Consider the following 24,679-nt stretch of genomic DNA (forward strand, 5'->3'; position numbering starts at 1 on the left):
TGAGAGGGGAAGTGGACAGAGAGATTGAAGAGGACAGAGATGCAACTGGACCTGGAGACAGCGAGGAGGACTACAACAGGATCAGCAGCAGCGGAAGTGACAGCAATATCAACAGCAACAAGGACAGGGAATGAACTGAGAATGTAAACCCCAAATTGGGGTTTCGACTAAAGGACTGCGATTGGGGTAGGTGAGGGTGGAGGGTGGGTGCGCAGGGGAACAGGGGAGTGGGTGTGTTTATTGTAATGGGAAGTGTGGTTTTCTTAATGCAGTTTTAAGATGTGTGATGGAAAGTTTATGATAGACAGGGTGTGTGTAAAATATATATATATATTTTAATTAAAATAAAAACAAACCCAAAAGTCAGTCTTTTGACTCAGATCAAGCATAGTCAGTGCACATGCATGTACATATGCTTACCTGGCAAGGGAAACACTGTGACCACTATGGCGGTCATCCTAGTTGCACCTGGGGAAGACCACTTTTCTCCTGGCATGGGGATAGTACCTGCCAAGGTAACATATAGTAAACCTCCCACTTAGCTGCTGGAGGGGGAAGGTCTTGGCTTTATGCCTACTTTATGGAAAAGGGAGACTCCTCCCTAGCTTGCTCCTGCAGCCACATGGCTGAAGGCAAGCAAAACCCAGGGGGCATCTGAACCCCAAGCCTCTGAGCTTGGGCCTGCACGTAGGATGCCCGCCAAAGGATTTGGAAACCTCTGAAGCCCCAGGCAGGGGGGAGGATGTTTATTGGGAGTACGGCCACTTATGATTCTGGACTGACTCACAGGTTTGGAATTTGAATTGGCAAATTTGGCTGGGAACATGGAAAATTTTAAAAAAGAAAAAAAACAACAAAAACCCAAAAGTTAGTTAAGATTCCCTGAGAGTGATTTGGGTTTTGCATCTGTTGCATCAATTAGCAGCCTTCATAATGACCCTGCATTTTGAACAGACTGCTATTAGGGGTCATACATCGTACAAGAGTCAAAGTTATTGTCCAAAGACGACAACTATCGTACACCTTGCAACGCTGGCAGAATTGTTAGAAATAGAATATTGTTAGAAATGCGCAGCTTGCATCTTGCACCTGATAAGAAAGAAATACTGCCAAGGACTTTTTCTTTCCCAGCCTTGCTACAGCCTTTCTTATGCTAATTGCAGTTTTTCCCCCTCACCTGCCTTAAGTCTTTCTCATGAGGATTGCAGGAGCCAAAATTCAATTACCTGTGTCCTTGAAAGGGGCGGGGGGGGAAAGTAAACTTTTGGTGACCTGTTGTAGTTTCTGAGCATGCTTAATTAGCTGATGCATATTTACTTCTCCGCCCTGCATACTTAAGTAGTTAATTATACTATACATGCGATGTATGTAGTGATGTAACTTACATGTATGTTTGTATGAAACGGAAGTAAGCTGTAAGAGTTCCTGTTTCTGCACACATGCCCAGGAGAGAGAAGATGAATTTCGCTTGCGAATACCAATGCAGGGTCAGAGTAATCTGAGTACCTGACTCTGCTCTGACCTTTGTTTGCAAACAAATGCCACTTTTGTGCCGTTTAATGTATGTGTGTCTGTGAGTTTTTTGCGGGCCTCCAGAGAAACGAACCGCTTTATGCATCAGAATCGCACGCAGACTGGCTCAGGCTCAGTCAGGGATAAGGGCCTGGCATGGACACACCGACACCCCTAACACAGCTCGCATGTGCACTACCACCGCAGCCCTCCACCAGGCGACAAAAGCCCTCGCTAGACGCCCTCACGCATGCGCCTGCGCACGCGCAGCTGCTTTCCCGTGCTTGCCCTCACCGGAGCCTGCTGCGCACGCGCGGTTCCTTCCTCCTTCCCCAACCCTTGCGCATGCGCGCGGTTTCTTCCCGCCTCTTCCCCCCTCCGCCGGGGCTTTCATGTGTGCGCCGTGAGCCAGCCCTGATGGACCGCGTGCGGCCTCTGCTCATGCGGCGGTTGCTGGCGGGGGGCTCGCTCGAGGCCGCCCGGAAGCTCGCGAGCGCCGCCGCAGCCGCTTCGTCATGGCCCGGGCAGCGCGCGCTGCTGCTGGGGGCGGCGCCCGGGAGGCGGCCGCGCGCCTGGAGTCTGCGCTGGGCAAGTAAGTGGTGCCCGGGGCGGGTAAGGACCTGCAGCCTGCTCCGCCCCCGGCGCTTCCCCTAGGCGTGGATGCGTGTTGGGGCGCGTGCGTGTTCAGGTTGGGCGCGTGTTCAGGTTGCACGCATGTCCCTGCATGTGTGTGCAAGTGGGTAGCATGCATATGCAGTTGAGTGGGTGGGTGCATGCACATGTACATGTGCATATGGGTGGGTGGGTGGGTGTGCATGTGTGTGAGTACACATGTGTATACAGGTGGGTGGGTGTGTATACATGCGGGGGGCATGTGTGCCTGTTCAAGGGCCAGTGGGCACTGGTCAGTGCACTTTGCTCGATGTCCCCCCTTGGAGCACTTGTTATTGCTTTAGTCCCAATAGCTGTGTTGGAGCCCCCTTAATAGCCTCCTCTAGGAACAAGGTGGGGGGTGAACAGTTTCTGTTGTGGTCCTGTGCATCTCTTTCTTTGCCCACCAGATAGGCCTGCCTGAAACATTTTAAGTCCATGAGCCTGAGTCTAAGTAAGTGATTCTCAGGCAGGAGGCCACAGCCCCCCAGTGGACCTGGAGGTCCTTTTCAGGGCTCTGCGGAGCACCATGCAGGGTCAGTATCCTCGGGTGAACAGGCACGATTCGCGAGGGAAACCAGATGGGAATCTGCAGTGTTAGAAATATTCTGTCCCGCTGTAGTCTCCCTGAGCTCTTTGCTAGACAAGTTTTTCTGTTACTTGTTCCATAGCCAAGAAACAAGTGAAAGCTAAGAGCTGGTCTTTCAGTCTAAAAAAAGATTGAGAAGCACTGGGTCTAGGTCACCCCACAAGTGTACTGCATTATGGAGTCGTAAGTGATCAGCACCTTTGAAAAAGCAGCTGCATTTATTCAGGAGTCAAAGCATAAAATAATCATTGTGAATCTTCAGGACAGGCCCAAATTTAGGGGCTGGAGTCCCTGGGACCTCTGTGAAATGGGGCTTTTGTTCCAAATTGGACAAACGGGTCCTGAATTAGTTGACTGAAATATTTGACAGCTAATTAATGAAATGGACATACTAGTCCTTTTTACATTTTACCTGACCCTTACTCATCGTCTCTGTACACTTGGGACAGTATAAAACCTGTTAAAGACCCAAATGTCAACTAAGGTGGTTAATTTCTGAAAACGTGAATAGTCAAACTTAAGCTTATAAGACTCTTAGCTACAAAGTTGAGCATCTGAGTGTTACACGGCCTTGTTGTTACAGGATGACCGTGGATAAGTCACTTCACAGTTGAAGATAAATCTTTATAAAGCAGCTTAGGATCCAGTGATGAAAAACACTAAGTTTCACCACCCAAACATGGAAATAACTCATTTGCTTAACAAATGGAGTCCCGGTCCCTACACTGAGCTCCATGCGAGCAAACTTCTTCACATATAGTTTGTTGTGGCAAAGCTGTTTCAGTTCTACAACTGCTTTAAGTTCTTACATGTTACTCTAACTTAATTTAATTTCCATTCTTTTTTCATTCATTAAAGTAAAAGACATAATTACTATGAGGAAGAAAATATTTTTATTTTGCTCTTTGCATACACGGTTAGTTTCTTCTGTTGTTTGTATAACACAATAAATCCTTCAAATAGGAAGAGGTTCTTGGTTGTAGCTGTATTGGTTTAAGGATGTAGAGAGGCTAGGTTCTTTGAGTTGATGTGATCTCTTTTATTAGACCAACTGAGTAATTGGAAAAAAGTTCTTGGCAAGCTTTCGGGCCGTCACTCTTCTTCAGGCATAGGGAGTCTCTGCTGTTCCTAGAATAGAAAGAGAAATACAAGAGACATTTAGAATAACGAAATGTGCGTATATATTATAACCACAGCCATTAGCTTACACTCAGAAAGAAATGTGGTAACTGCTTTCTTACTCTCCCTCCCCCCTTTGCCCCCCACCCTATTTAATTTGATGATGGCTCTTTAACTAGGCTATTTATAAGTTATCAACTTACTGTAGAGAGATGGGGAAATAATCTCTAATGAAAAAATCTCTATCTTTTGATCAAAACGCTGCATGCACAGAATAGAAAATTGTAACTGGTGAATATTTTTCTTCAGATGAACTATGGCACCATGCAAGTACAGAGGCTTCTCAAGCCACGTTAGCTAGTGTATCACCCATTTTTGCCGTGGTAAGTGTATTCCTGTGTCTCAGCCAATGGGGACCAGCTGATCTAAGCTTACAGTAATTTTTTTAATTTAAGAACAATTCTCAACAGAAAGAACTGGTTGTTCTCCCTATGTGTCGTCAGTGTGTCTGTTCCTACATTTAAAAACAGTCCTAGCTTTCCCCACTGAAGGAACCATTTTCTCAATACTAAAACAGTGAATTATCATGTCTGCAATTCTGAGTGCTAGAAGGAATATCATTTTTATATATACAGTTGATAGAATTAATGTAATGATGATCCATCACAGATAACAGATGGTTGTCTGTTTGCAAACTGTTTGACACCAAGAAGTGGTGTAACCACAGATGTAAGCAGTTGTAACAGATAAACCAGTAGAAAGCATGGATTCATATGGAGTCCCTAATCCCTTAGTGAGATCCATGGAGCTGGGTTTTTTTCAGCCACATGCAACCTGATATTTAATATAAAAGCACTAGCTTAAAAAATGAAAGCTCTCTTGAATCAGGTGTGCATCTTAAAGGCAAGACTGTAAATTTGATTCAATCCTTGCAGTTTTTCCAATAGAAATAATTTTAAGTTTTCCAGACAAATACATGTGTCATATTTGCTACTTTTGGGATGTAAATGCAGTCAGTAAGGTGTTGATGCTATCTACTACTCAGCACGCTAATGTAACCATCTATTATATTCCTGATGTGTCACTGTAAACGCCTTTCCACAGTGCTTGCCCTTCTCTTTGCAAATTGTCCAGTTAAGAGAATACAAGATAAAACAACAGCATTTGCAATGCAGAATGTAAAGGGGTTCTATTTTGGCCATTGTAATAAACCTCATTCTGTGTAAAAATCCTTCTTTTTCCTGAGAAGTAAACAGCTAAGCTAAAAAGATGTTCCATATGACTTGAAGACAGTTTGCTGAGGTGGGATAAAATATACCCCGCTAGACTTCTAGGCTAGTGGTTTTCAACCTTTGTTCAGTTGCAGACCCCTAAAAACTTCAAATGGAGGTATGGAGCACTTTGGAGATTTTGAATGTACGTGCACAGATCCTTTTAAATTGTAAAACCGGGTATTCATATATTTTTGATTGATCATAGTCGTCTTTTGTGGACCCCTTAGACATAGTCTTCGGACCCCCAAAGACCCACGGCCTATAAGTTGAAAACCACTATTCTAGGCAAATACAAGCAATTCACACAACTTTCTTCCTATGAGTTTATAGCAGCTTTATGAAGACAAAATATTTCTTTTCCCCCCCACCTTCAGATGAAATTTGACAAGGAAGGAAATGTTACCTCTTTTGGTAGGTAGAGTTTTAATTTTCTTTTGCCATCTGTTGTTTCTCTTATACAATATAGAATGCACCAATAATTTTCCCACCTATTTTTTTTTTTAAACATCTCCTTGGTAGAAAGAAAAAAAACAGAGTTGTACCAGGAACTGGGTCTCCAAGCTCGAGATTTAAGATTTCAGCATCTAGTGAGCATTGAACCTAGGAACAACAAGATCATCATGAGAATGGAGGTAAAATGATACTAGTTTGAGTAGGTCTTAATCTTTATAACTGTCAATATAACTTAAAGCAAATTTAAACTGTTTTTTTTACCTATATTGTTATGTTCTAGTCATGGGATCCTCTTAATATCAGCTAGTTGTGATCTTGCATATATTATTATGCACCTCTCCTTGGAGATCACCTTGGTACTGAATATCCTAAAGTAGAATAGCTTTTCTTTATGTTGGGCTCTCCAATAGCTTGCACTAATGAACTCCTTCCAGTTTACAGAATGTCTTCCTCTCTCACGAGGGTCAGACTCTTCTGTTTATGACTATGACAGAACCATCCACTCGGAGGCAGTGGAGCACCATCATGACAGTGAGAATGGAGCGTGGAGGGGGCAAGGCCCCCTGCAGGGCTCTCTCCCTGCCATCATGATAGCACTCTGCCACCTCTAAGGAGCAGGTCTGGGGGGTGGGGGGCAGTGAGGCCAACAGTGCTGGCCTCTCCTGCCCCACCCCCCTCCGGCCCTGCTGTCATAGCAGTGGTCCTCATTCTGATTGGTTGTTTTACTAACCAGAGTGCTCCAACAGTGTTACGGACAGCTGGACTAAGCCCTTTATTATATAAGAAGGTATACATTTTCCATATATAGAATCTAATTATTGGGAGATAGTCTTGAATTCAAAATAGTCTTAGATTTGGGTGAATACAGTAATCTTCACAAAGTCTAAACTTCTGCCTAAATGCACTTTCTCTTTAAGTTTTTGAAGGCTGTGGTATCACCAGAGTTTCTTCTGATACTAGATCATCGCAATATGAATATGGAACACTGGCTGTCCAGAGAATTAGCACCTCAACTGGCTGGAGAAGGGCAGCTAGTTACGTATTCCTTGCCCTTCGAATTTAGAGCCATTGAAGCAATCCTGCAATATTGGGTGAGCTGGTTGCTGTTATTGTACATTTAAATTGTATGTGTGTGTTAAGCTATTTTTTGAAAATGTTGTTTCATAGGAGTGACTATTTTTTGAGGGTTTTTTAAATCTTTTTCTCTTTAATCTTCGCAGCAGTACTTCAGGTTTGTTTTGGGGTTCGTTTTGTTTGTTTCCACCCCCCCCCCCCGATATATTGATAAGGAGGACAGTTAGCCACTAGAGCAGCTTCTCCAAGGACATGGTAGACTTTTCATTATTTAGAGCTTTTAAATGTCTCTCAAATTTATTATAGTTTCTTGTAGAATTTGCTGCGCCAATGGTTTGTAGCCTGCCTTGCAGAGATCATACCAACTGCTCACAGCGTTTCCTTCCAGTCTTAAAGTATATTGTTGTTAATGAAAACCGCATTTTTGTTAGGTGGAGTACTTTTTAAATACATGAGCCTCACCTTGCCTTTTTTTCAGTATAGCTAGCATCAGATTTCAGTTTTATGTAACAACACTTTTCAAAAGCATTGTCTTCTAATATTGGTTTCTCCTTGAAAATGATGACAGTATTCCAGGCATCTTCTAGTTACTGAAAAGTCCATTATACAGTTACCTGTTGCAGTGAATTATGTGGTCAGTGAGAGGGGTCAGTTGCCCAGGCCATTCTAGAAGGATTGTTTTAATTCTTATGAAGGATCATGTTGTTATCTAGATCAGCAAACTGCAGGCGAGACTTAACCTTTTGCAGCCTCAGATCCTTGAGACACTGGAAGCTCTAGTGGACCCCAAGCTTTTGTCTGTGGATAGGAGTAAACTACATGTTCTACTACAAAATGGCAAGAGGTAAATAAGAGTAAGCCATAGAGAGAATAGAAATGATGTACGGTGATACTTTGAGGCGGTGGGGGGGAAGCTCTGCGGAAAGCTTTACTGTAGAGTTGTGCATTTTTATCTTTACCGTAAATGCAAGTATATGAAATATTTGGTAATAAAGATACTCCTGCTATGAGTTGATAGAAATGTAACTTACTTTCTTAGGTTGTATATTATATCAAACAATAATGCTAAACAATTTAGCATGTTCATTGTAATGTAAAAATAAGATAAATGATTCCAAAAATTAAAGAAAGCTGCAAATAAGTGAGCATACTGGGCTATCATTGTATATCAGTATGAAATGTGGATTTCCTGCCTGAATCCTACTTTATTTTTCTGAGTAAACTTGGTCCCTGGAGACATGTCCAGAAACGTCTTGCAATTAAGGATTTGTGATTATGGAGCAGTTTTTCCCCAAATGTATTAGTACCATAGCTGACTGTAAGGGCTAGATGATTTAAATTTCCAAGCAACTTTCCTCCAGTGATTCTATTTTGACAAGATCTCTGGGAAATGAGTATGAAATGATTATTTCTCTACAGCAGTGCCAATGAGACTGAGTAATGGCTTGTCTGCCTCTTTGTGTTCTCTCTTAGCCTGTCAGAATTAGAAACAGATCTCAGAGTTTTCAAAGAAACTCTGCTGAAAATCTTGGATGAAGAAGAATTAATAGAAGAGCTCTGTCTAACTAAATGGACTGATCCACAAGTATTGTAAGTTTGGGAGGGAAATTGGGACATTTAGATGAGGAATTTTCTCCTAAAAAAAAAAAAAGTCACTTTGTAAATCCTAATACTTTACCTTCAAAAAAAATTCCCGTCATCCTAGATGGAACAAAACTACTTGCGTCAAGATGAGAGCATTAAGGGTGCTGCTTCATCATCCATCTATAATAGCTGGCTGGCATTATAGCTCCACATGAGAAAATTATGGGACTAAGAAAGCAAAGAGAGAGTAGATTTATTTCAGTTTGTAATTTAAGATAAAACTTTTAGAATATATTTCAGGGAGAAGAAGAATGGAAAATTTCTGTTGTTTTCATACATGCTTAAAGTTCATGTTGGTATAGATCAAATGTTTTACATCCCAGTATTAATAAACTGCCATGCTTCCCTTGCTGCTAACTTTGCCCACTAGCAGAGTTCATAGGACGGAACTGGAATCTCATGATAGTAACACTGAATACTGTTTTCATGCAAAACTATACAGCAGTAATACATGGCACCCCGAGACAACTGTATATAGCTAAAATAGCCCTATGACACCATTTTGAGTAGAGTAGCACACACAGCAGTGGCACTGGTCACTTTAACAAAAATGCCATTAAATTAAAAAGCAAAAAGTGGAGACTCTCCTTGACAAGATGTTGGCCTGATTTATACTTGGATACTGGATGTATTGACAGACTGATGGGTCTCGGGAAGCTGAGAACACAGACTGATTTGATGATTTTTATGCAGTGCCACAGGTGCAGTAGGTGCTTTAGTGACATGATCCAGTTCCTTGCCCTAACGAGCTGCTACAGTCTAAATAGATTATAAAAGTCCCAAGAGGTGGGGTGATAAGGAATTACAGGTGAAACATGACAGATGTGGGAAGTGTACCTAGGGGAGAAAGGAGCAGTTATATGTAAGGATGAGTAAATTGACTCTGACATAGTTACTTGTCAGCTTGAAACTACATGTCATGAAGCTTCATTAGGAGTGTCAGCAGAACATCAAGGGACTTTACCTTTAAGTCTTTTGGGCTTGTTGTTGAGTCCCTCTCTTCCTAGATCTGTACAAGGGTTAATGCAAAGGCAATCACAAATGAGAACTGAGCTTGGGGTGCTTGGTACAGCTGGTGTCAGGGCACTGAAGCTTTCTTAGGCTTTACACCCAAAGCCTCTAAAACTGGAAGATTCTGAATCAAATGGTCTGCCTCAAAGTATCCTCTCTAAGAGAGATATGAGTGTCCTCTTATCCCAATACTTACTTCAGCATGGTTGTAACAGTTGCTAGAAAAAATCAGATTTACAGGGATTCTTTTAAATTGCCCCCCTGAGAAGGCAAGCACAAATAGCATTCACTGAAGACTCTGCAGAGGAGAAGCCAATCTCCTCTGGTAAACAGTGCTGTTAAAGTTGTACCATTGGGGAAAAAAGTGGAAGTTCTTCTAGGCTTCTCTCCTGTGTTGTATGCTTTAGCTATTTTTGATCTCTAAGAACTCAATTTTTGCCTTGTGAAATTAAAATCCAAAATAACTCCAGAAATTGACCTCAATCAACTCTGTCCTAGAGAGAGTGACCAAGTGCTCCAGCTCTTGTGGCCATTGCCAGGTAGAAACTGAATCATTTGGAGAGAGAGACTATGATTGCTCAGACTTCAGATCAGGAAACAGCCAAAACAGTTTCACATACTGGGTAATGGCCACAGGTTCCTCTGCTCACAGAGTGCTTCACCATAGTCACTGTTGATGCATAACTGAAGACGATAAATATTTTTCCAATCCAGCACTTAAGTCAACAGATCTCCTTGTGTAATCGCTAGGGGAAAGGAGAGTTTCAGCACCATTGCCAACTTCCACCACTTGAGGGCACCAAAAACATTTAAAATTCTCCTTTTAAAAAAGTGTCACCATTTAATGCTGGGAAACGATTTGTACATCATCTGCACGCATTTATATTATGGCAGTTCATTTTATTGATCAAAGTAATTGATTGTCTCTGCTTGTCAATTGATTAAAAACTGAAAGAACATGTACCATTTTTGTCTATGCTGTTAGTAACAGTGGAGGTTTCCAACATACCTGATGGGTTAGGGAGCATTGGTGTCAGATGTGACTATTAAAGGGTTTTTTTTCTCCTCACTATTTTGTTCTGAGTCTCCTCTTGAGAGGCACGTTGTAGACAAGTGTTGCTGATACCTAACAGGAAAATAAAAATTGTTGCTTACAGTAAGGAGAGTACATCTGGAATTGATCATGCAGAAGAAATGGAACTGTTGTTGGAGAATTATTACAGACAAACTGAAGATCTTGTTAATGAAGCTCGTGAACTCAGAGTATTGATCGATGATTCAGAAAGTATCATCTTTATCAACCTGGACAGGTTAGCTACTCTTTATACCATGTACCACTTATAGATGGTCGGAAGGTAGGCAACATTAACTTCTGCAAGACCTTTTTTGCAAATTAGTTGAAGAGAAAATTGATTACTGGACTCTTTTTCATTTGAGGTCTTATATCTTTGAAAAGCACAAACAGTGGAAGCCACATTTTGCTTTCCCAGTGTATGTTCTGGGCCATAAAAAGCAACAGAACAGGTTTATTAGAATATGCAAAACAAGTTTGGTTATTAGCCAAGCTTCAATAAAAATGGGGAGCCAGGGACTGGGAAATTCATTCCACATGATTCTAAGATGTAGTAAAGAAAATGCTTGCATGTTCACAGAGAAAGTAGAGCTGTGGTTTTTTGTTATATAAGGAAACAAAACTATAACACATTTGATTTTGCTCTCAAATGTAAGTGAGGTATAAGTGTTGGTGTCTGCCTTCAAAAACCATTGCATTCGTTTATCTTGGATTCAACTTTTATCAGAAGTGGCATCAGCTCTAAATATGATGGTGCAGTAACAGTGTGAAGTGAATTTAACTAATGGTCTGAAATTTTCATAAATAGAAGGCTGAAATTTTTCTTATTGTACACTAAGCTTTCTGCATAGTTTGTTTTCCTTAAAGTCTTAAGCTTACAAGTGCAAATGTCTATGTCTGAATGCTTAGAAGCAGCACATAATACACTGGAGAGCTCTCTGTACAGCATCTATTGAATGCTTCTGTCAGAAGGCCAGCAAAAAAGCCTTTCCTCAAGAGAAGTATGAGGAATAGACCCTAACAAACTCAACTTTAAAGTCTGCAGCATTTTCTGACCCTCTCTCTCTAAATATGCTTGCAAGATTAAAAAAAAAAATACTGTTAAGAAAAAAGACAATTTAAGGAAAAAAAAGATTCAATTCTGTTAGGGGCAAAATGCAAGTTTCCATGAGCTTGTACTATTACTCTGCACATACAAACTGTGCGAGACCCACAAGCCTGTTGATGGCTAAGTTGAGTGTGCCACCCTAGAGATCCTGATGCAGCAGTTTCAGAACATCTTTGGAATAATCACCTGTTTCAAAAGCTCTTGTTTCTGTGTCGCCTGATTCCAGCAACGTTTGCTCTTACCAATTGTTGCAGTTTAGTGCAGACTATATAAAATTTGAGCATCAGATAGCAAGGAGATATTTGCATTCTTTTCATAAATATTCCTTTCCTCTCCAGTCACCGTAATGTTATGATGAGACTGAACTTACAGCTGACCATGGGGACTTTCTCCCTCTCTCTTTTTGGACTGATAGGAGTAGCATTTGGTATGAACTTGGAATCCACACTTGAAGAGGTGAGAACTAATGCTGCTTTGATAAATGACAAATGCTTTGATAAATGTTTTGAAAAATATGGGTTCTGCTTATAGTCTCCACCAGTTTTTAGATTTAAACTCCATTCTCTTCAGTAACATAAATCCAGACTTAAATTGCTGTAAGTGACCAGAAAAATCAGGCCCACTGTTTGTAGTTTTAAAGCAGTAATTTTCTTCTTTCACTGCAAATCAGTCTGAAAATAAGTCTGTCATAAAATAAGCCATCTGGTGTATGCGCATTCTTCTGGGTTACCAGTAGAGGTGCGCTGATATATCGGTCCATATTGCATTAGCAGTGATTAAAGAAAATTGGCATTATCAGCAATCAGCCTTTTTTGGCTGATGCAGCCAATAATGTCACCGATCAAATGTCGCGTGCATGTGTACAGCTGCAGCATGCGTGTAGGCAGGAATGCAGTCCAGCAGTTTGGAGACCAGTGACTGGCCAGTAAGTCTGTAGGGCAGAAGGGGCATTGGGTGTGAGAAGGAAAGAGGCATAGAGGGGGCAGATCGAGGCCCCCAGAGTGAGGGGCAGGGGCAGAGTTAGGTGCTGCCCAGCTGGGGTAGGGCAAGATGTTGGATGGAGCTGTGGGTGGCTCATCTGGGGGAGTAGAGGGGGTGCTTCTGTTGCTGTGCATACCCTCAGGGGAGGAATAGGAGGTATGTGCCCCCAGTTTTGTATGTGGGGCAAAGGTGAGCTGCCTGCTACACTAGCCTCTACCGGGGAGGGGGAGTGGGGTGGGCTGGGCCTGAGAGGGAAGGCTACGGCAAATTTTGAGGTGGCCATAGCCCCCCTCCTAGCACTGCCCCCTCCTCCTCCCCCCCACTGGGAAGAGGCTAATGCAGCCCCCAACCCACCCTTGCCCTGCACGCACATGCCCCCCCCATACCTCTCTCAGAGGTGCGTGCAGGAGCGCCCCCTCACCCCTCCAGACAAGCGGCCCTCAGCTTTGTTCCCCACCCTGCCCCCTCCTACCCTGGCTGGGTAGCACCTGCCCCAGCTCCACTCCTGCCCACACCCCTTCTTCCCCCCTGCCCCCCCCAACTTACCAGCCAGACACTGCTTTCCAGACTTGCCGGGCAGTATGTCGGCAATCGGATTGGTATTGGCCAATATAGCTGGCTAATAATTGGCCATCGGTATTAGCCAAAAAACTCTTTCTGTACACCCCTATTTACCAGGAAGAGCAATTCCCTGGGATGGGGAATAAAAAGAGAAAACTGTACTTACCCAATGGTTGACTGTAGGCTATGTTAATTCTCTTGAATGGCTGTTCACCCTTGTAAAAAGCCTGGCAAGAATGTCTTTTGTACTGTATACAAGAATATAAAAATCAGTCACTGGCTAGTAGCCAGGCTGTGCTGCAAGTAGTATTGTTACACCCAGATAGTAGGATCATCCGCACATGTATGCACTACACTAAAATGGAATACAGTTCTTATTTTTTCCTTCCTTCCCTCTAGTGGAAAAATATGGGAAATGATGGGGGAGACTATACATTTCTAAATGCTTTGCTTTTATTCTTCCATCTCTATAAGAAATGCTACATGGGCCAACATGACTGTGCACATAGTCTTTGAAACAGTGTTATGCTGATGGAGGCATAGATTCCTTTCTGTGGCAATTACTCAACCGCATTAAGTGCATGGTGTTGGTAGACTTCAGCAAGTGCCTGAAGTCATGCATCCTCCAACAGACGGTCAGCCTGATGTGGAATGAAATCAGAGGCAGGGAATCTTGGTGATCACACACCCCAAGTAACCTGCTTGACTAACACTTCTTCCATTGCTAGGACCTCAGAGCATTTTGGCTGGTGACAGGGATTATGTTTTTGGGAAGTGGCCTTATGTGGCGGCGTTTGCTTTCATTCCTTGGGCGGCATCTTGAACCTTCGATACCTCCACAGGTATGTATTGCTGGCTAAGGTTTCTATTTATTTCTGGCTGGACAGGTGGTACCACATGTACCAGTTGATTAAAGAAGAGAGAGGAGGGACACAGCTTGTGGAAGTATTTGTTCTAACCCTTCGTCCCCAGCTTCAGGGTGTAGGTGGCCCTTCCTCGGCAGGCATAGGATAAGCAAAGTGGGAGTGGGAGGAGCAAATGGAGGAACCTTGGATAGACTGTTACACTGTAAACGCTGTACTTCACAGCACAGGCCAAGAGACTCCCTAAAAGTTGCAAAAATATCTTCTCCCTTTCCATAGCAGCTTTCAGGGCAGCTGATTATATGGCTGCAAGATGGTACTGCCATTCTAGCATCCTTTTTCCACTTCTGTACCATTCAGCTCAGCCTGAGGTAGCACCCTAGAATTCTGCTTTCCTGTTCTCTGTGCCCCAGCCCTACCCTGAGCAGAAAGGAGATTTCTTGTGGAGGGTATTTCTGGTGGTGTGTATTCTAAACAAAGTCCAAGGTAGGAGAGAGGAGACAAGGATAGAGGTTAACTATGAAAGAAAAGATGGTCATGCTTATGTTGGGAAGTAATGCTCAGGATATCTTGACCTTCCATCCTTCTCCCCTTGCCCCCCGTTAGGACACTTGTAATTCCTGTGTACCTACACTTCGCAGTTGATTGTGAAGAGCTTGATGCCAGATTCTCTTGATACTTTAGAGAATATAAATTCATAGATGTTAGGGTCAGAGGGGACCTCGGTAGGTCATCAAGTCCAACCCCCTGCCCTGGGCAGGAAAGAGCACTGGAGTCAGATGACCCCAAGCTAGGTGCTTGTCCAGTCTCCTCTTGCAGACCCCCAAGGTAAGAGAGAGCACCACCTTCCTTGGAAGTCCATTCCAGATCCTGGCAACCCTCATGTGTCTGTCTATGATCCAATTGGGAAATTTGTCTTGGTTCGTGTCTAGGAATACTGATGCAAAAAACTCATTGAAGAGCTTGGCTTTGTCCCCCCTCTGTCACCAATTGCCCTAGTTTGTCCTGTAGGGGTCCTATGCTATCCTGCACCTTCCTTTTGCTTCCTATATACCTGAAGAAGTACTTCTTGTTGTCCTTAATTTTTGTCGCCAGCCTAGTTCTAATCCTGCTTTGGCCTTCCTAACCAATTCCCTGCAAGTGCAAGCCAGCGAGGTATACTCCTCCTTGGTAGTTACCTCCGTTTCCACAGCCTGTATCCCTCTTTCTTTGACCTTAGGCTTTCCTGGACTTCCCTGTTCAGCCAAAAGGGCTTCTTGGCCCCTTTGCCCCCTTTTATGCACAAAGGAATTGTCTCCTGTGCCTGTAGGATCGCTCCCTTGAGGAACGACCACCCTTCCTGGACCCCCATTTCGCCAGTGTTCTTGAGCTTTAACACCTCGCTTACTAATCTGTTGAGTACATTGAAGTTAGCCTTTTTAAAGTCTAGCACTTCAGCCCTGCTGGTTAGTTTACCCATCCTTCGCTAGATAGTGAATTCAGTCAATCGAAGGTCACTATCCCCTAGGTTATCTTGTACCTGCAGATTCCCCACCCGGTCATCCCCTGCAGCTAACACCAAGTCCAGCAAGGTGTTCCCTGTAATGGGATTGTATACCTCCTGCGTTAGATGGAGGTCCTGTATGCAGGTTAAGAACCTACGTGAGCAGTTAATTTGGCTGACTGCTCCTCCCAGCAGATGTCTAGGTAGTTTAGGTCACCCATGACAACCATGTCCCTAGACTACAGCCTCTGAGAGCTGCCTAGAGAATTCCAGGTCTAGCTCATCCTCCTGGTGTGTCTGTCTGTAGTAGACCCCGACCCCCTTGCATCCTGACCCAAAATACCTCCGTCTGGCCCTCTGATCCCATCTTGGTTATAAAGGATGTAAACAGAGAGAACAACACCCCACCTCTCTTTTCCCCACTCTATTCTGTGTGTACAGCCTGTAACCCTCAATGCCTACTGCCCAATCATAAGTAGGGTCCCACCAGGTTTCAGATAGTCCAACCAAGTTGAAGTTGTTGCTTGCAAACAGGACTGCAAGTTCCTCCTGCTTGCTGCTCATGCTCCTAGCATTACTGTAGAGACATTTAAGCCCCTCAGTGGTTGCCCTTGTTAACCCTCTGTCCTGATATCTGTTGGGCCCCTTAATGCTCACCTGGACTAATCCAGTGCATTGCTTGTGGCTCACTGATCCTAGGTTCTCCTTATCCTCTGCTTCCCCATCCCCCAGTGAACCTAGTTTAAAGCCCTTCAGAGGAGATCAGCCAACCTGTAAGAGAACAGACTCTTACTTTTAGAAGAGAGATAAAGACCATCTTGTCCCAGGATGCCTCTCTCATGGAAGTGCAGATCATGGTTGTAGAAGCCAAAACGCACATGATGGCACCAACTCCGGAGCCACAGGTTGACTTCCTTGATGCAGGCGTCCTGATGCTGACAGCAACTGCTGACCAGAAGGATGCACTAGAAGATCACCTGTTCCCCTGACTTCCTAAGCCTGGAGCCCTGTAGTCACTTATGACATGGTCCAAACTACTGGCTGCATTATTCGTACCCACATGGACAAGGACCATGGGACAGTAATCAGAGGGCTGGATGAGGTCAGAATCCTCACCGTGATATCCCGGATCCTGCTTCTGGATAGGCAGCAAACCTTCCATGCCATGGGATCCAATCAACAGATGGGTCTCTCTGTGCCTCTCAGGAGGCAGTCACCCACCACAATAACCTGGTGTCTCTTCCTCCTGCTGCTCAGCCTGCCTAGTGTTTGTCGCAGATGTGTCTTCCCCTGCGGCTTCCTCTGCTTCATCATCCTCCAGTGCTGCCAGGGCTTCATATCTGTTCCCCAGTTGCACTGGGGAAGCGGTCACAGCCGTACGGTGTCTAGCTCTGGAGGTGACCATCCTCCATTCAGTTGCCCTGGGACTCTCCCATGATGTGTCTGCGCCAGGTATCTGGTCCTGCAGAGAATGAAAGTACCCATCAATCTCATCCTCTGCAGCCCGGATCCCCCACAGCCTGCTCACCTCTGCCTGGAGTTCCCTCAACTGCCCCGCCAGGGCCTCAATCTGGGCAGATATGGGACAGGCAAGGGAACGCCCAGCCCCCACACTACCTCCAGGCGTCAGAGGACCTGCCAGGCAGCCCCCACAGATAGATGGGGCCAGGGTACTGCCGACCTAAGGGGCCTGTCTGGGTGGAGGCCTCCGGGCCAGAGGGAGCAGCAGGTCAGGGGCCCTGGCTGCGCTCTGTGTCACCACGCCCATAGTAGCCTCCCTCCTTGTTCACTTACCTAAAGTCTCTGTCGGAAGCTCGGTGTACACCTGCCCACGAACTGGCTTGTGAATTGCCTGCAAACTGCTCCCCTGTTGGCAGTCCCTGTTCACTGGGACTGTGCTCTTAAGACAACTGGCAGAAGTCTGTAGTCTGTATTTTAATAATCTGTACCTATTGTGCATCTTACCTAGGTACACACCTTGCTGAAAAAAACTCAACCAGCAGCAGGGAGGACTGAAATGAAGAGCATCCTTAAAACAGAAGCCTTTGGGTCAAGCAAGAACATATTGACAAACCAATAGAAACTTAATATTTCGTCTCCAGTTGTTGGTAGTGTTACATTATAAACTTCAGATACTTTTATTGCATTTGGTCTCCCTTTAGTAAAAACTTAAGGATTTTTAAATGCTGGATGAATCAGTCTGGCATACCAAAGGCTATTCCATGACAAAAATGCATGGAGGTTTTAATTGCACAAGAGTCAGTAAATGCAGAGAGATTCCCATAGCACCTTTAATTTTATCCCTGTTTGTTACACTAGGACATTACATAAATCTGCTGTATTGGGCAGGCTTTCAGCATTTGCTTTTCATCTTGAGGCCTCCATTTAGTAACTGTTCGGGTCCAGCTAAGGTAGTGCTACAGATAGAGAGGCAAGCTGTTTTAATATAAAGAGCCTATAGTTGTCCTCAGAAAGAAGTGTTTTGAGTATTAGTCAGCTGACAATTCAGATGCTGAGTAAAAGAGTTAAGCACCTAGCACTAGGCTCTCTAAAAAGTCTTAGCCATTTTCTTTGCAGATGACAGAAGCAGGAGTCGTATCTACATCTCTTGTAAAGCACTACCACTAACTCAGCAGCAGCCAGAAGACAACATGACTTATCTAATTTTGAATAAGAAATAACAAATTTTGTAGAGATAATCATCCATTCAGAAACTAACCAGGCCTCACTGTGCTTAGTCTCTTTTTAAAGCCCTAGAATAGCACACACATGTAAACTAGCAAGCAGATGAAAATTCAGGCATCACAGTCAGTGCTAAATGATGGATGTATTCAGACAGCTGCACTAGGATAGTGCCTTATATTTATATTATTAGTAAGGACTTATCTTAGGGCCTGATCCAGATCTAGTTTAAAACAAAATGAAACAAGTTGTTGATTTTTCTTTTTCATTGCCCTGGCCTGATGCTTGTTTTCCTCCTTCTTAAAGAAGTCAAGATGATTATGAGGAACCACAGGCCAGATGGCAGCAATCTTGCAGCTGGTTTCATCACTATTTATGATAGTTGAGTTCAGGAGCTAAGTGTGGATTTGAATTGGGTCATATCTGAAGATAATACAAGAAAAACAACTAGGTTACATTACATAGCTGAGGGATGAAGGCTGTTGAAAGGCCTGGTTTGATTCTAGGAGAGGAGAAAGGAAGAGTTAAATACCACACCAGCCCCCTTATTTGCTTCAACTCTTGCATAATTTTAAGTGAGATGCAGTTTTTCTCTATGAAATTTGACCCTAATTCTCTGCTAGTTTGACCCACTATGAAAAATGAGCATAAAGCCCTTGTAGAGGAAGGAACTGTTACATCTGTGCAAAGGGCAGTAAGCCAGGTCCTTAAACATACGAACAGCTGCACATGTGACAGACTGAAAGGTTGATCATTCTAGCAGCTAAAACGACTCATTACTCAGGGGAGTAGCCTGTAGAAACTTGACACTATTGAATCTGGTGTAATTATGTGTTTTGCCTTAATTCAAGTAAAAATCACTTGTGGTTGCCAATGATTATCAGATAACTGATTTAACTTTCTTATAGGAAGATAACACACAGTTCTTGCTTCATGTCTTGCTGTAAACTAAGTATAGTTGTAAAAGGGATTAAGTGAGTATCTAACTGATAGGATTTATAAATACTTTTATAAGCTGAGTTGTAAAATGGTAGTTGCCAGTCTGGTGGCTGTTCCATGATTGATAGGAGATGGTTTGGTCTCTGTCCAGCTGTTACAGAAAGTGACCACATTCAGTGAACACCTGTGATTCAGGATTGAAGGCCCTTTGCTGGCCTATCCAGAGAAGCCATCAAGTGAAGGGGTATGGACACAGGAATTTTTATCAGAGTTAAAATACACTGGTATGGCAGCTAGGAAGACTTGCAGTGCTGCTTGCCAGCAATTATCTTTCCTACAGAAATAGGTCTCCAGGAGTCTTTGACTTCTTTTGCTTGTACTTTAATTGATTTAAAGCATAATAAAAGAATTTTAACATATGCAGCCTTTCAAAACGAGAGTCTTATCGCAGGAGTAACCCAACTCTTAAAAACCACTGAAACTTTTAACACTTGTATAATTCAAACTGCCATGTGTCGTCATGTATAACAAAACAATCTGAAATTAACCATGAAAAAATTGAGATGGTGACCTGCAGGGTTTGGGTCAAACTGCCACTGAGCAGCCACAGATCAATATGTTTTGTGTAGTACTTAACAATTTTAATTTAAAGAAGACATGCTCCTTTTGTTCTGCCTCAGACCTGCAAATAAAATGAATACCTATTTTACCCTTTTTTTGGCAAACTGAGCTCTTTAACTTTGCAGACTTAATAATAAGAGCCTTCCTGTGAAGCTTTTCACTTCTGATAAAATTGTAACCAATAAGTCTTTCCTTGGATGATGCCTTTAAACATGTAAGGTTGCTGCTTAATGTTCTGCAAAAGATCCTTTTGGATTGAACCTTCTTCCTTTTGCCTGGGAGCTGCCAAATGGGGGGTTGTCTGGGAATCCTGTATTCCTAGAACACAGGCACGGCAAGTCCACCTTCTCCCCTGTCCTTATGGCACAGCTGTTGGAAACTGCCCATTCCAAGGTCTCAACACTGTTGTCTGATGGCTTTACTCTGAATGTTCAAAGCAGACGTGCATGCTGAAAATAACTTGACTTCCCTTAGGTACACCACTTGTACATCCAGAGTATGCTTAAGACATGGCTGTTTGGGGTAGCTGATGCTGAAGGTCTTAATTTCCATATTGGGGTGAACTTTTAACAGCAGCACTTGCCTTACCCACTCATTACAACTAATTCACCAGAGTTATGGAAGGAGCCACCTAATGAAGAGAACTCAAAGTTGTTCTTTTCTAGAATGGTGGAATCATCTGGGGTCATGGCAGGTCTCCCAACCCTGGTTTCTGACTTGCTGATTATAAGATGTTTGCATAGCAGTTAAAACTAGGCTATTAGTCTTTTGCTACATTTCATTTATCAGTGTATTTAGGAGATGGATGCTATCACCAAAGTTCAGATCTCCAGGTACTCCATCAGAATCCTGGTTTCCATGCAAGATATCCGTCTGCTGACAGTCAGTGAAAACGAGCAATAAAGAGGAAAGGAGATACCCTTATCTAACTTTGGCGGTAACAAAACCAGCCTGTTTGTTTTTGTTTGAAGATTACAATATGTTTGGCAGGATGAGTGCTTAAAAACTCTAGGCAATCTGCATAATTTCTTAGTTTGACAATATGGAAGTCCTCTTATTGCTCTAAAAATAAGCTGTGGGTGTTGTTCCAGATTCAATTCAGAAAAATTGTACTGATGAATTTCACTAGGACTGACCTTAGCATAATCCTGTGGCAATGAAAATGGCTTAAAACCCTTCTCTTAGCTTCAAAAAAATGGGAAAAAGGATCAATTAAACCTGCCTGTCTCCCAAGTTCAAGTAAAAAGTCAAAGTATTTTCAAGGTTTCTTTGGTTGCAAAGCAATTGTGGATGTTAAGTACTTTTTTTAGCAAAACACATTCCAAAAACTATTCCTGGGTATAATATTCTGTTTTGAATATCTATGTCCCTTGCACCACTAAGTGTTTGCTTGTTCTGTTTTCCCCCCAGCCATGCATTCCAGGTTCTTGGCTCCCAAACTTTTCTCTCCTTTTATAGGCAGATTGAAAGGATTCTGTCTAGATACCAAGGCAGCGATGCATAAGCCTAAAACTTTTAAATCCAAAAATTTTCAGCCACTTTTAAAAAGTACTTTCTAAAAACTCCTTCTGAATGAGATTTTTAATTGCATGTATTCTTCCACAATGAATTATAACCATTGTTTTGAATACTGACTTGTACCACCAAAAAGGAAAACCCAAACAAATATAGCTCCCTAGCTACCTCTCTAACTTACTCTCTGTACATACATACCTTGTAAAATAAATCCACAAATAATGGTCACGCATTGTTGCTTATATAATTTAATTATGTATTATTGATATACATTCAGTATTTAACTTGTCCCATAAAAACTACAGTGCTCATTAATTGAAGACATAATGCAACCTATAAAAAGTGATTTTTAAACTTACCACAGGCATTGAGTCCAACATAAAACCATAAGGAATAATTCCTACTGGAGCCCAACTCTGAGCTTCAAAGTAAAGTATTTCTATAACTTCTCCAGACATATGCTGTGTGTCCTCCTCTTCTCTTCCTCTGACAGTCTTTCTCCTTAATATGTGCCTCCGCAAAGATTCAAAGGGTAAAGGCTTCTTTTGAATAGGCTGTGCCTATCTGTTCTCCAGCACCCTCACGCAGCTAGCCCTGTGTAGTTTCCCTTGTCCATCTACCAGGGACCCATTTATAGCATAACTAGTTTATATTTTAAAATCCTGGATCACATGTATCAAAATAGCATTATAGGCATGTTGATTACTTTATTACCTGTTGCGTAAATAATGTACAAGAAGGAGCTACTCTTGTCTTTTGAGCCAGTTGGTGTAGTATAGGGAAGAGTAAAAGATATGAATATAGATATCCATCATGGATATGGATGGATGCTCCACTGAAAGACAGGCATGTACCCAGTAAACAAGTGGAAATACTTAGAGAGCATAGAGAAAAAGCCTTCCACCAAGCCTGGCTTTCACTGAGCTTCTCTCAGCAGCTACTACAACTTCGCTCTGCAAATATACAAAATACAGGTTAGCAAAATTCAGCTGCGTTTCTAAAAAGGGTGTTCTTGCCTGGAGTTCCCTAGCTGTGACTAGCTCCTAGCTTTAGGTTCTGTCATTATTGTGTCAGGTAGAAGCATAAAGAGGAAGAAATTGTCGCACCCTTAACTAGTGCATCTCTGTCAGCAAAGGCCCTAGCAGAGATGTAGTTACAACATTGAAAACCTTTTTGCTGATATAGTTCAACAAAGCAGAGGAGCCAGTATAACCAATGCGACAAACATTCTTTCACAGGTATAATCTACATGTGTTCTTTTACGGGCTGCCAACATCAGCACAGACTTTGTAGCTAATATGAGGCTTGAGTGACAGCTGGGTCTTTTGGTGCCTGAAAATACAGGAAGCAGCTGCTTGTAGAGCAGCCTGCTCCAACATTGCCTGAAAGGCGTGTATGCTTTGAAAAATGTTTACCATGTGAGAAACAGCCCTTGGTAGCGAGTAACCTTATGGGGGGGCCTTTTTCCAGCAGCATGAGGTTAAACCATTTAGACAAGGATTGACAGAGACAGTCAGTCCTCTTGACTGATTGCTGGTGTTTTGATTACACGGAGCCAGTGAAGAAAATGGACAGGATCCCAGTGACTTGGAGTCCTTTGATATGAAGAGTCCCTGGGATAGCCTAACTTCCTTAAAGCACCCTGAATTCAGCAGATCAATGGCAATATACATGGTGCCGGGTATCATATGCACATGGTGCAGGGAAATACGGGCAAGAAATGAACAGCATTTGTTTTTCCTCACCTTTGCTTCAGATTTAACAGTGATGACAGAGCTCCCAAATCTTGATCTTTCCTGCAAAATAAGATTGCTCATTATGTTCTAGGAATATTCACTTAAAACAAGTGGAACTTTCTTACTTTCAAGCAGCTGATTTTCTGGTTACTCACTTCAGGAGAAATCAGTACATATTGTGCCTGGAACAGAGAAGAGAGAGAGATTATTATTACCACGGTGCTTACAGTATTGTCACTTGCAAAATAAGGGCCTGAGACTCCAGAGCAAAAGCTTATGCAATATTGCTTCTGGACATGAAGAGAGCCAAATTGCATGGATTTCTAAAAGAATGATAGTAGAGGCAACAACATATTTTACTGAAACAAAGCCTTAGCATACCAATTATTTATGAAAATAAATAAATGGATGCAATTAATTGGTTGTCCTCATGGCAATCTCCTAGTTTTGCTCTTATGTTTTCTCACCCAGTCCTCAGGACAAGGAGACGTCCATGATTTGCAGTGGTCTGTCACATCACCCAATGTGGTCTGGTTTCCATTATATATGTAAACACGTCCAGTCTCCCCACCAAAGAGTCCAGATGTGATGTCTGTAGTTCTCAGAGGGGATGTCACAATAATTTCATCTGCAAATATTCATCACAAGGACAATCAAGGGGAAATACCAGACCAAAACAGAGCAGTTGGCATTTCCATGGCTTTACATCAGTGGTCTCCAGCTTTTTCAATTGGTAGATCATCTTTGACATTTAGAAGCAACCCAAGATGCACCGCTGCCCCCTCCCCACCCACCCCAAAAGGTAAATCTGTGGGGAGGGAAGGGGCCAGATGGAGGCAGAGGGAGAAAAAATATTGGGGGGCACGTCTCTACAGCAGGTAAGTCCTACCTGGCCAGAGCCCCACTTAACTTACCCCTGCACCTGCCTCTGCAGTGCTGTCCCTCACCACGGGGGGCCTCAATCTAGCCCTCACCCTTTCCCTCCCCTACAAACTGACCCGCTGGGCTGAGGCATGCGTGTGCATGCATGCATGCATGTGGGCACTCAGACCCCAGCCCCAGATCGACTCCAAGAGGCTCCGAGATCCACTGGTGGATCAAGATCCACTGGTTGGTAACCACTGTTTTACATCTAATAACAGGTGTCCACAATTTAAGGTAGGGCTGTCCAGCTTTAAGTCCCAGGGGGCATGCACAGAGGTCTCCCCCTTTCACTCACTGCTGCACGGCAGCCCCACCCTGCATGTTGCCAAGCACTGCCTTCTCCCCCCACCCTGCACCCACTGCCAAAGGTATAGCTCTGGACTCACCCTTAGCTCTCCACAATGCCACACTGTTCTGCCCGTGGGGAAGAGGCAGGAATCAGCCACAGGAGGAAGGAGTGGGGAGTCTGGAGACACCAGCTGCTACTGCACCCGAAGTAATGAGGGTAGTGGCAGCTGGGTAAGAGTGGGGAATCACACATGAACCCCTTGTGGGCTACATGCAGGCCACGGTTCACCAGTTGGACAGCCCTGGTCTAAGGATAACATTAAAATATTTTGATTTGTTACTGAAATTGTTCAAGTGGTAAAACCCCTTAGGATGTTCATGTAAGCCCGTCCCTTGGCAACGGACAGGGAGTGCACACGGGTGCACATGCACCCCCTGACATTGGCCATGCACCCCCTGGAAACAACAGCCATGAAACCAGAAGTGCCTGCAGAAGTGCACGTCTAGTTTCACCACTGGTGATTTTAGGCTCAGGGATCAGCTGCTAGGGGACCCCCCTAGCCGGTGATTTGTGCCCCC

General features: G+C 43.4%; 2 protein-coding genes and 1 long non-coding RNA gene across 4 annotated transcripts in view; 1 reads left to right on the plus strand and 2 right to left on the minus strand.

The window, feature by feature from the left end:
- The first annotated feature begins 1,863 nt into the window (after positions 1-1,863).
- Positions 1,864-18,955, plus strand: MRS2 (magnesium transporter MRS2). Of its 2 annotated transcripts, XM_090039484.1 has the most exons (12): positions 1,988-2,104; positions 2,574-2,699; positions 4,181-4,254; positions 5,520-5,556; positions 5,665-5,777; positions 6,516-6,689; positions 7,386-7,516; positions 8,146-8,262; positions 10,485-10,637; positions 11,846-11,963; positions 13,778-13,891; positions 17,365-18,955. In XM_090039484.1, the coding sequence occupies exons 2-12, from the start codon at positions 2,693-2,695 to the stop codon at positions 17,473-17,475; spliced, it is 1,149 nt and encodes a 382-aa protein (XP_089895610.1). In that variant the 5' UTR covers positions 1,988-2,104; positions 2,574-2,692; the 3' UTR covers positions 17,476-18,955. The 2 variants fall into 2 exon arrangements, with proteins under 2 accessions (XP_089895609.1, XP_089895610.1); XM_090039483.1 differs by lacking the exon at positions 2,574-2,699 and having other exon boundaries at positions 1,864-2,104.
- Positions 2,691-17,357, minus strand: LOC149868963 (uncharacterized). Its single transcript, XR_016441369.1, has 6 exons — positions 16,189-17,357; positions 13,216-13,297; positions 10,337-10,453; positions 8,351-8,484; positions 5,549-5,745; positions 2,691-3,880 (listed from the first exon to the last, which is right to left on the minus strand). It is a non-coding gene; the product is annotated as an uncharacterized LOC149868963 (long non-coding RNA).
- Positions 18,956-19,870: 915 nt separating the features above from the next.
- GPLD1 (glycosylphosphatidylinositol specific phospholipase D1) overlaps positions 19,871-24,679 on the minus strand; it is a 44,439-nt gene continuing 39,630 nt past the window's right edge. The window contains exons 22-25 of the mRNA XM_090039482.1: positions 23,356-23,516; positions 23,044-23,070; positions 22,898-22,948; positions 19,871-22,105 (exon numbers count right to left, since the gene is read on the minus strand). Coding sequence (XP_089895608.1) covers positions 22,028-22,105; positions 22,898-22,948; positions 23,044-23,070; positions 23,356-23,516 — 317 coding nt within the window. The 3' untranslated portion in view covers positions 19,871-22,027. The remainder of the gene's footprint in view (positions 22,106-22,897; positions 22,949-23,043; positions 23,071-23,355; positions 23,517-24,679) is intronic.

Source organism: Crocodylus siamensis, chromosome 3 (genome assembly GCF_052110815.1).
Source record: "Crocodylus siamensis isolate JL-2025a chromosome 3, ASM5211081v1, whole genome shotgun sequence".
In the NCBI taxonomy this organism is placed as follows: domain Eukaryota; kingdom Metazoa; phylum Chordata; order Crocodylia; family Crocodylidae; genus Crocodylus; species Crocodylus siamensis.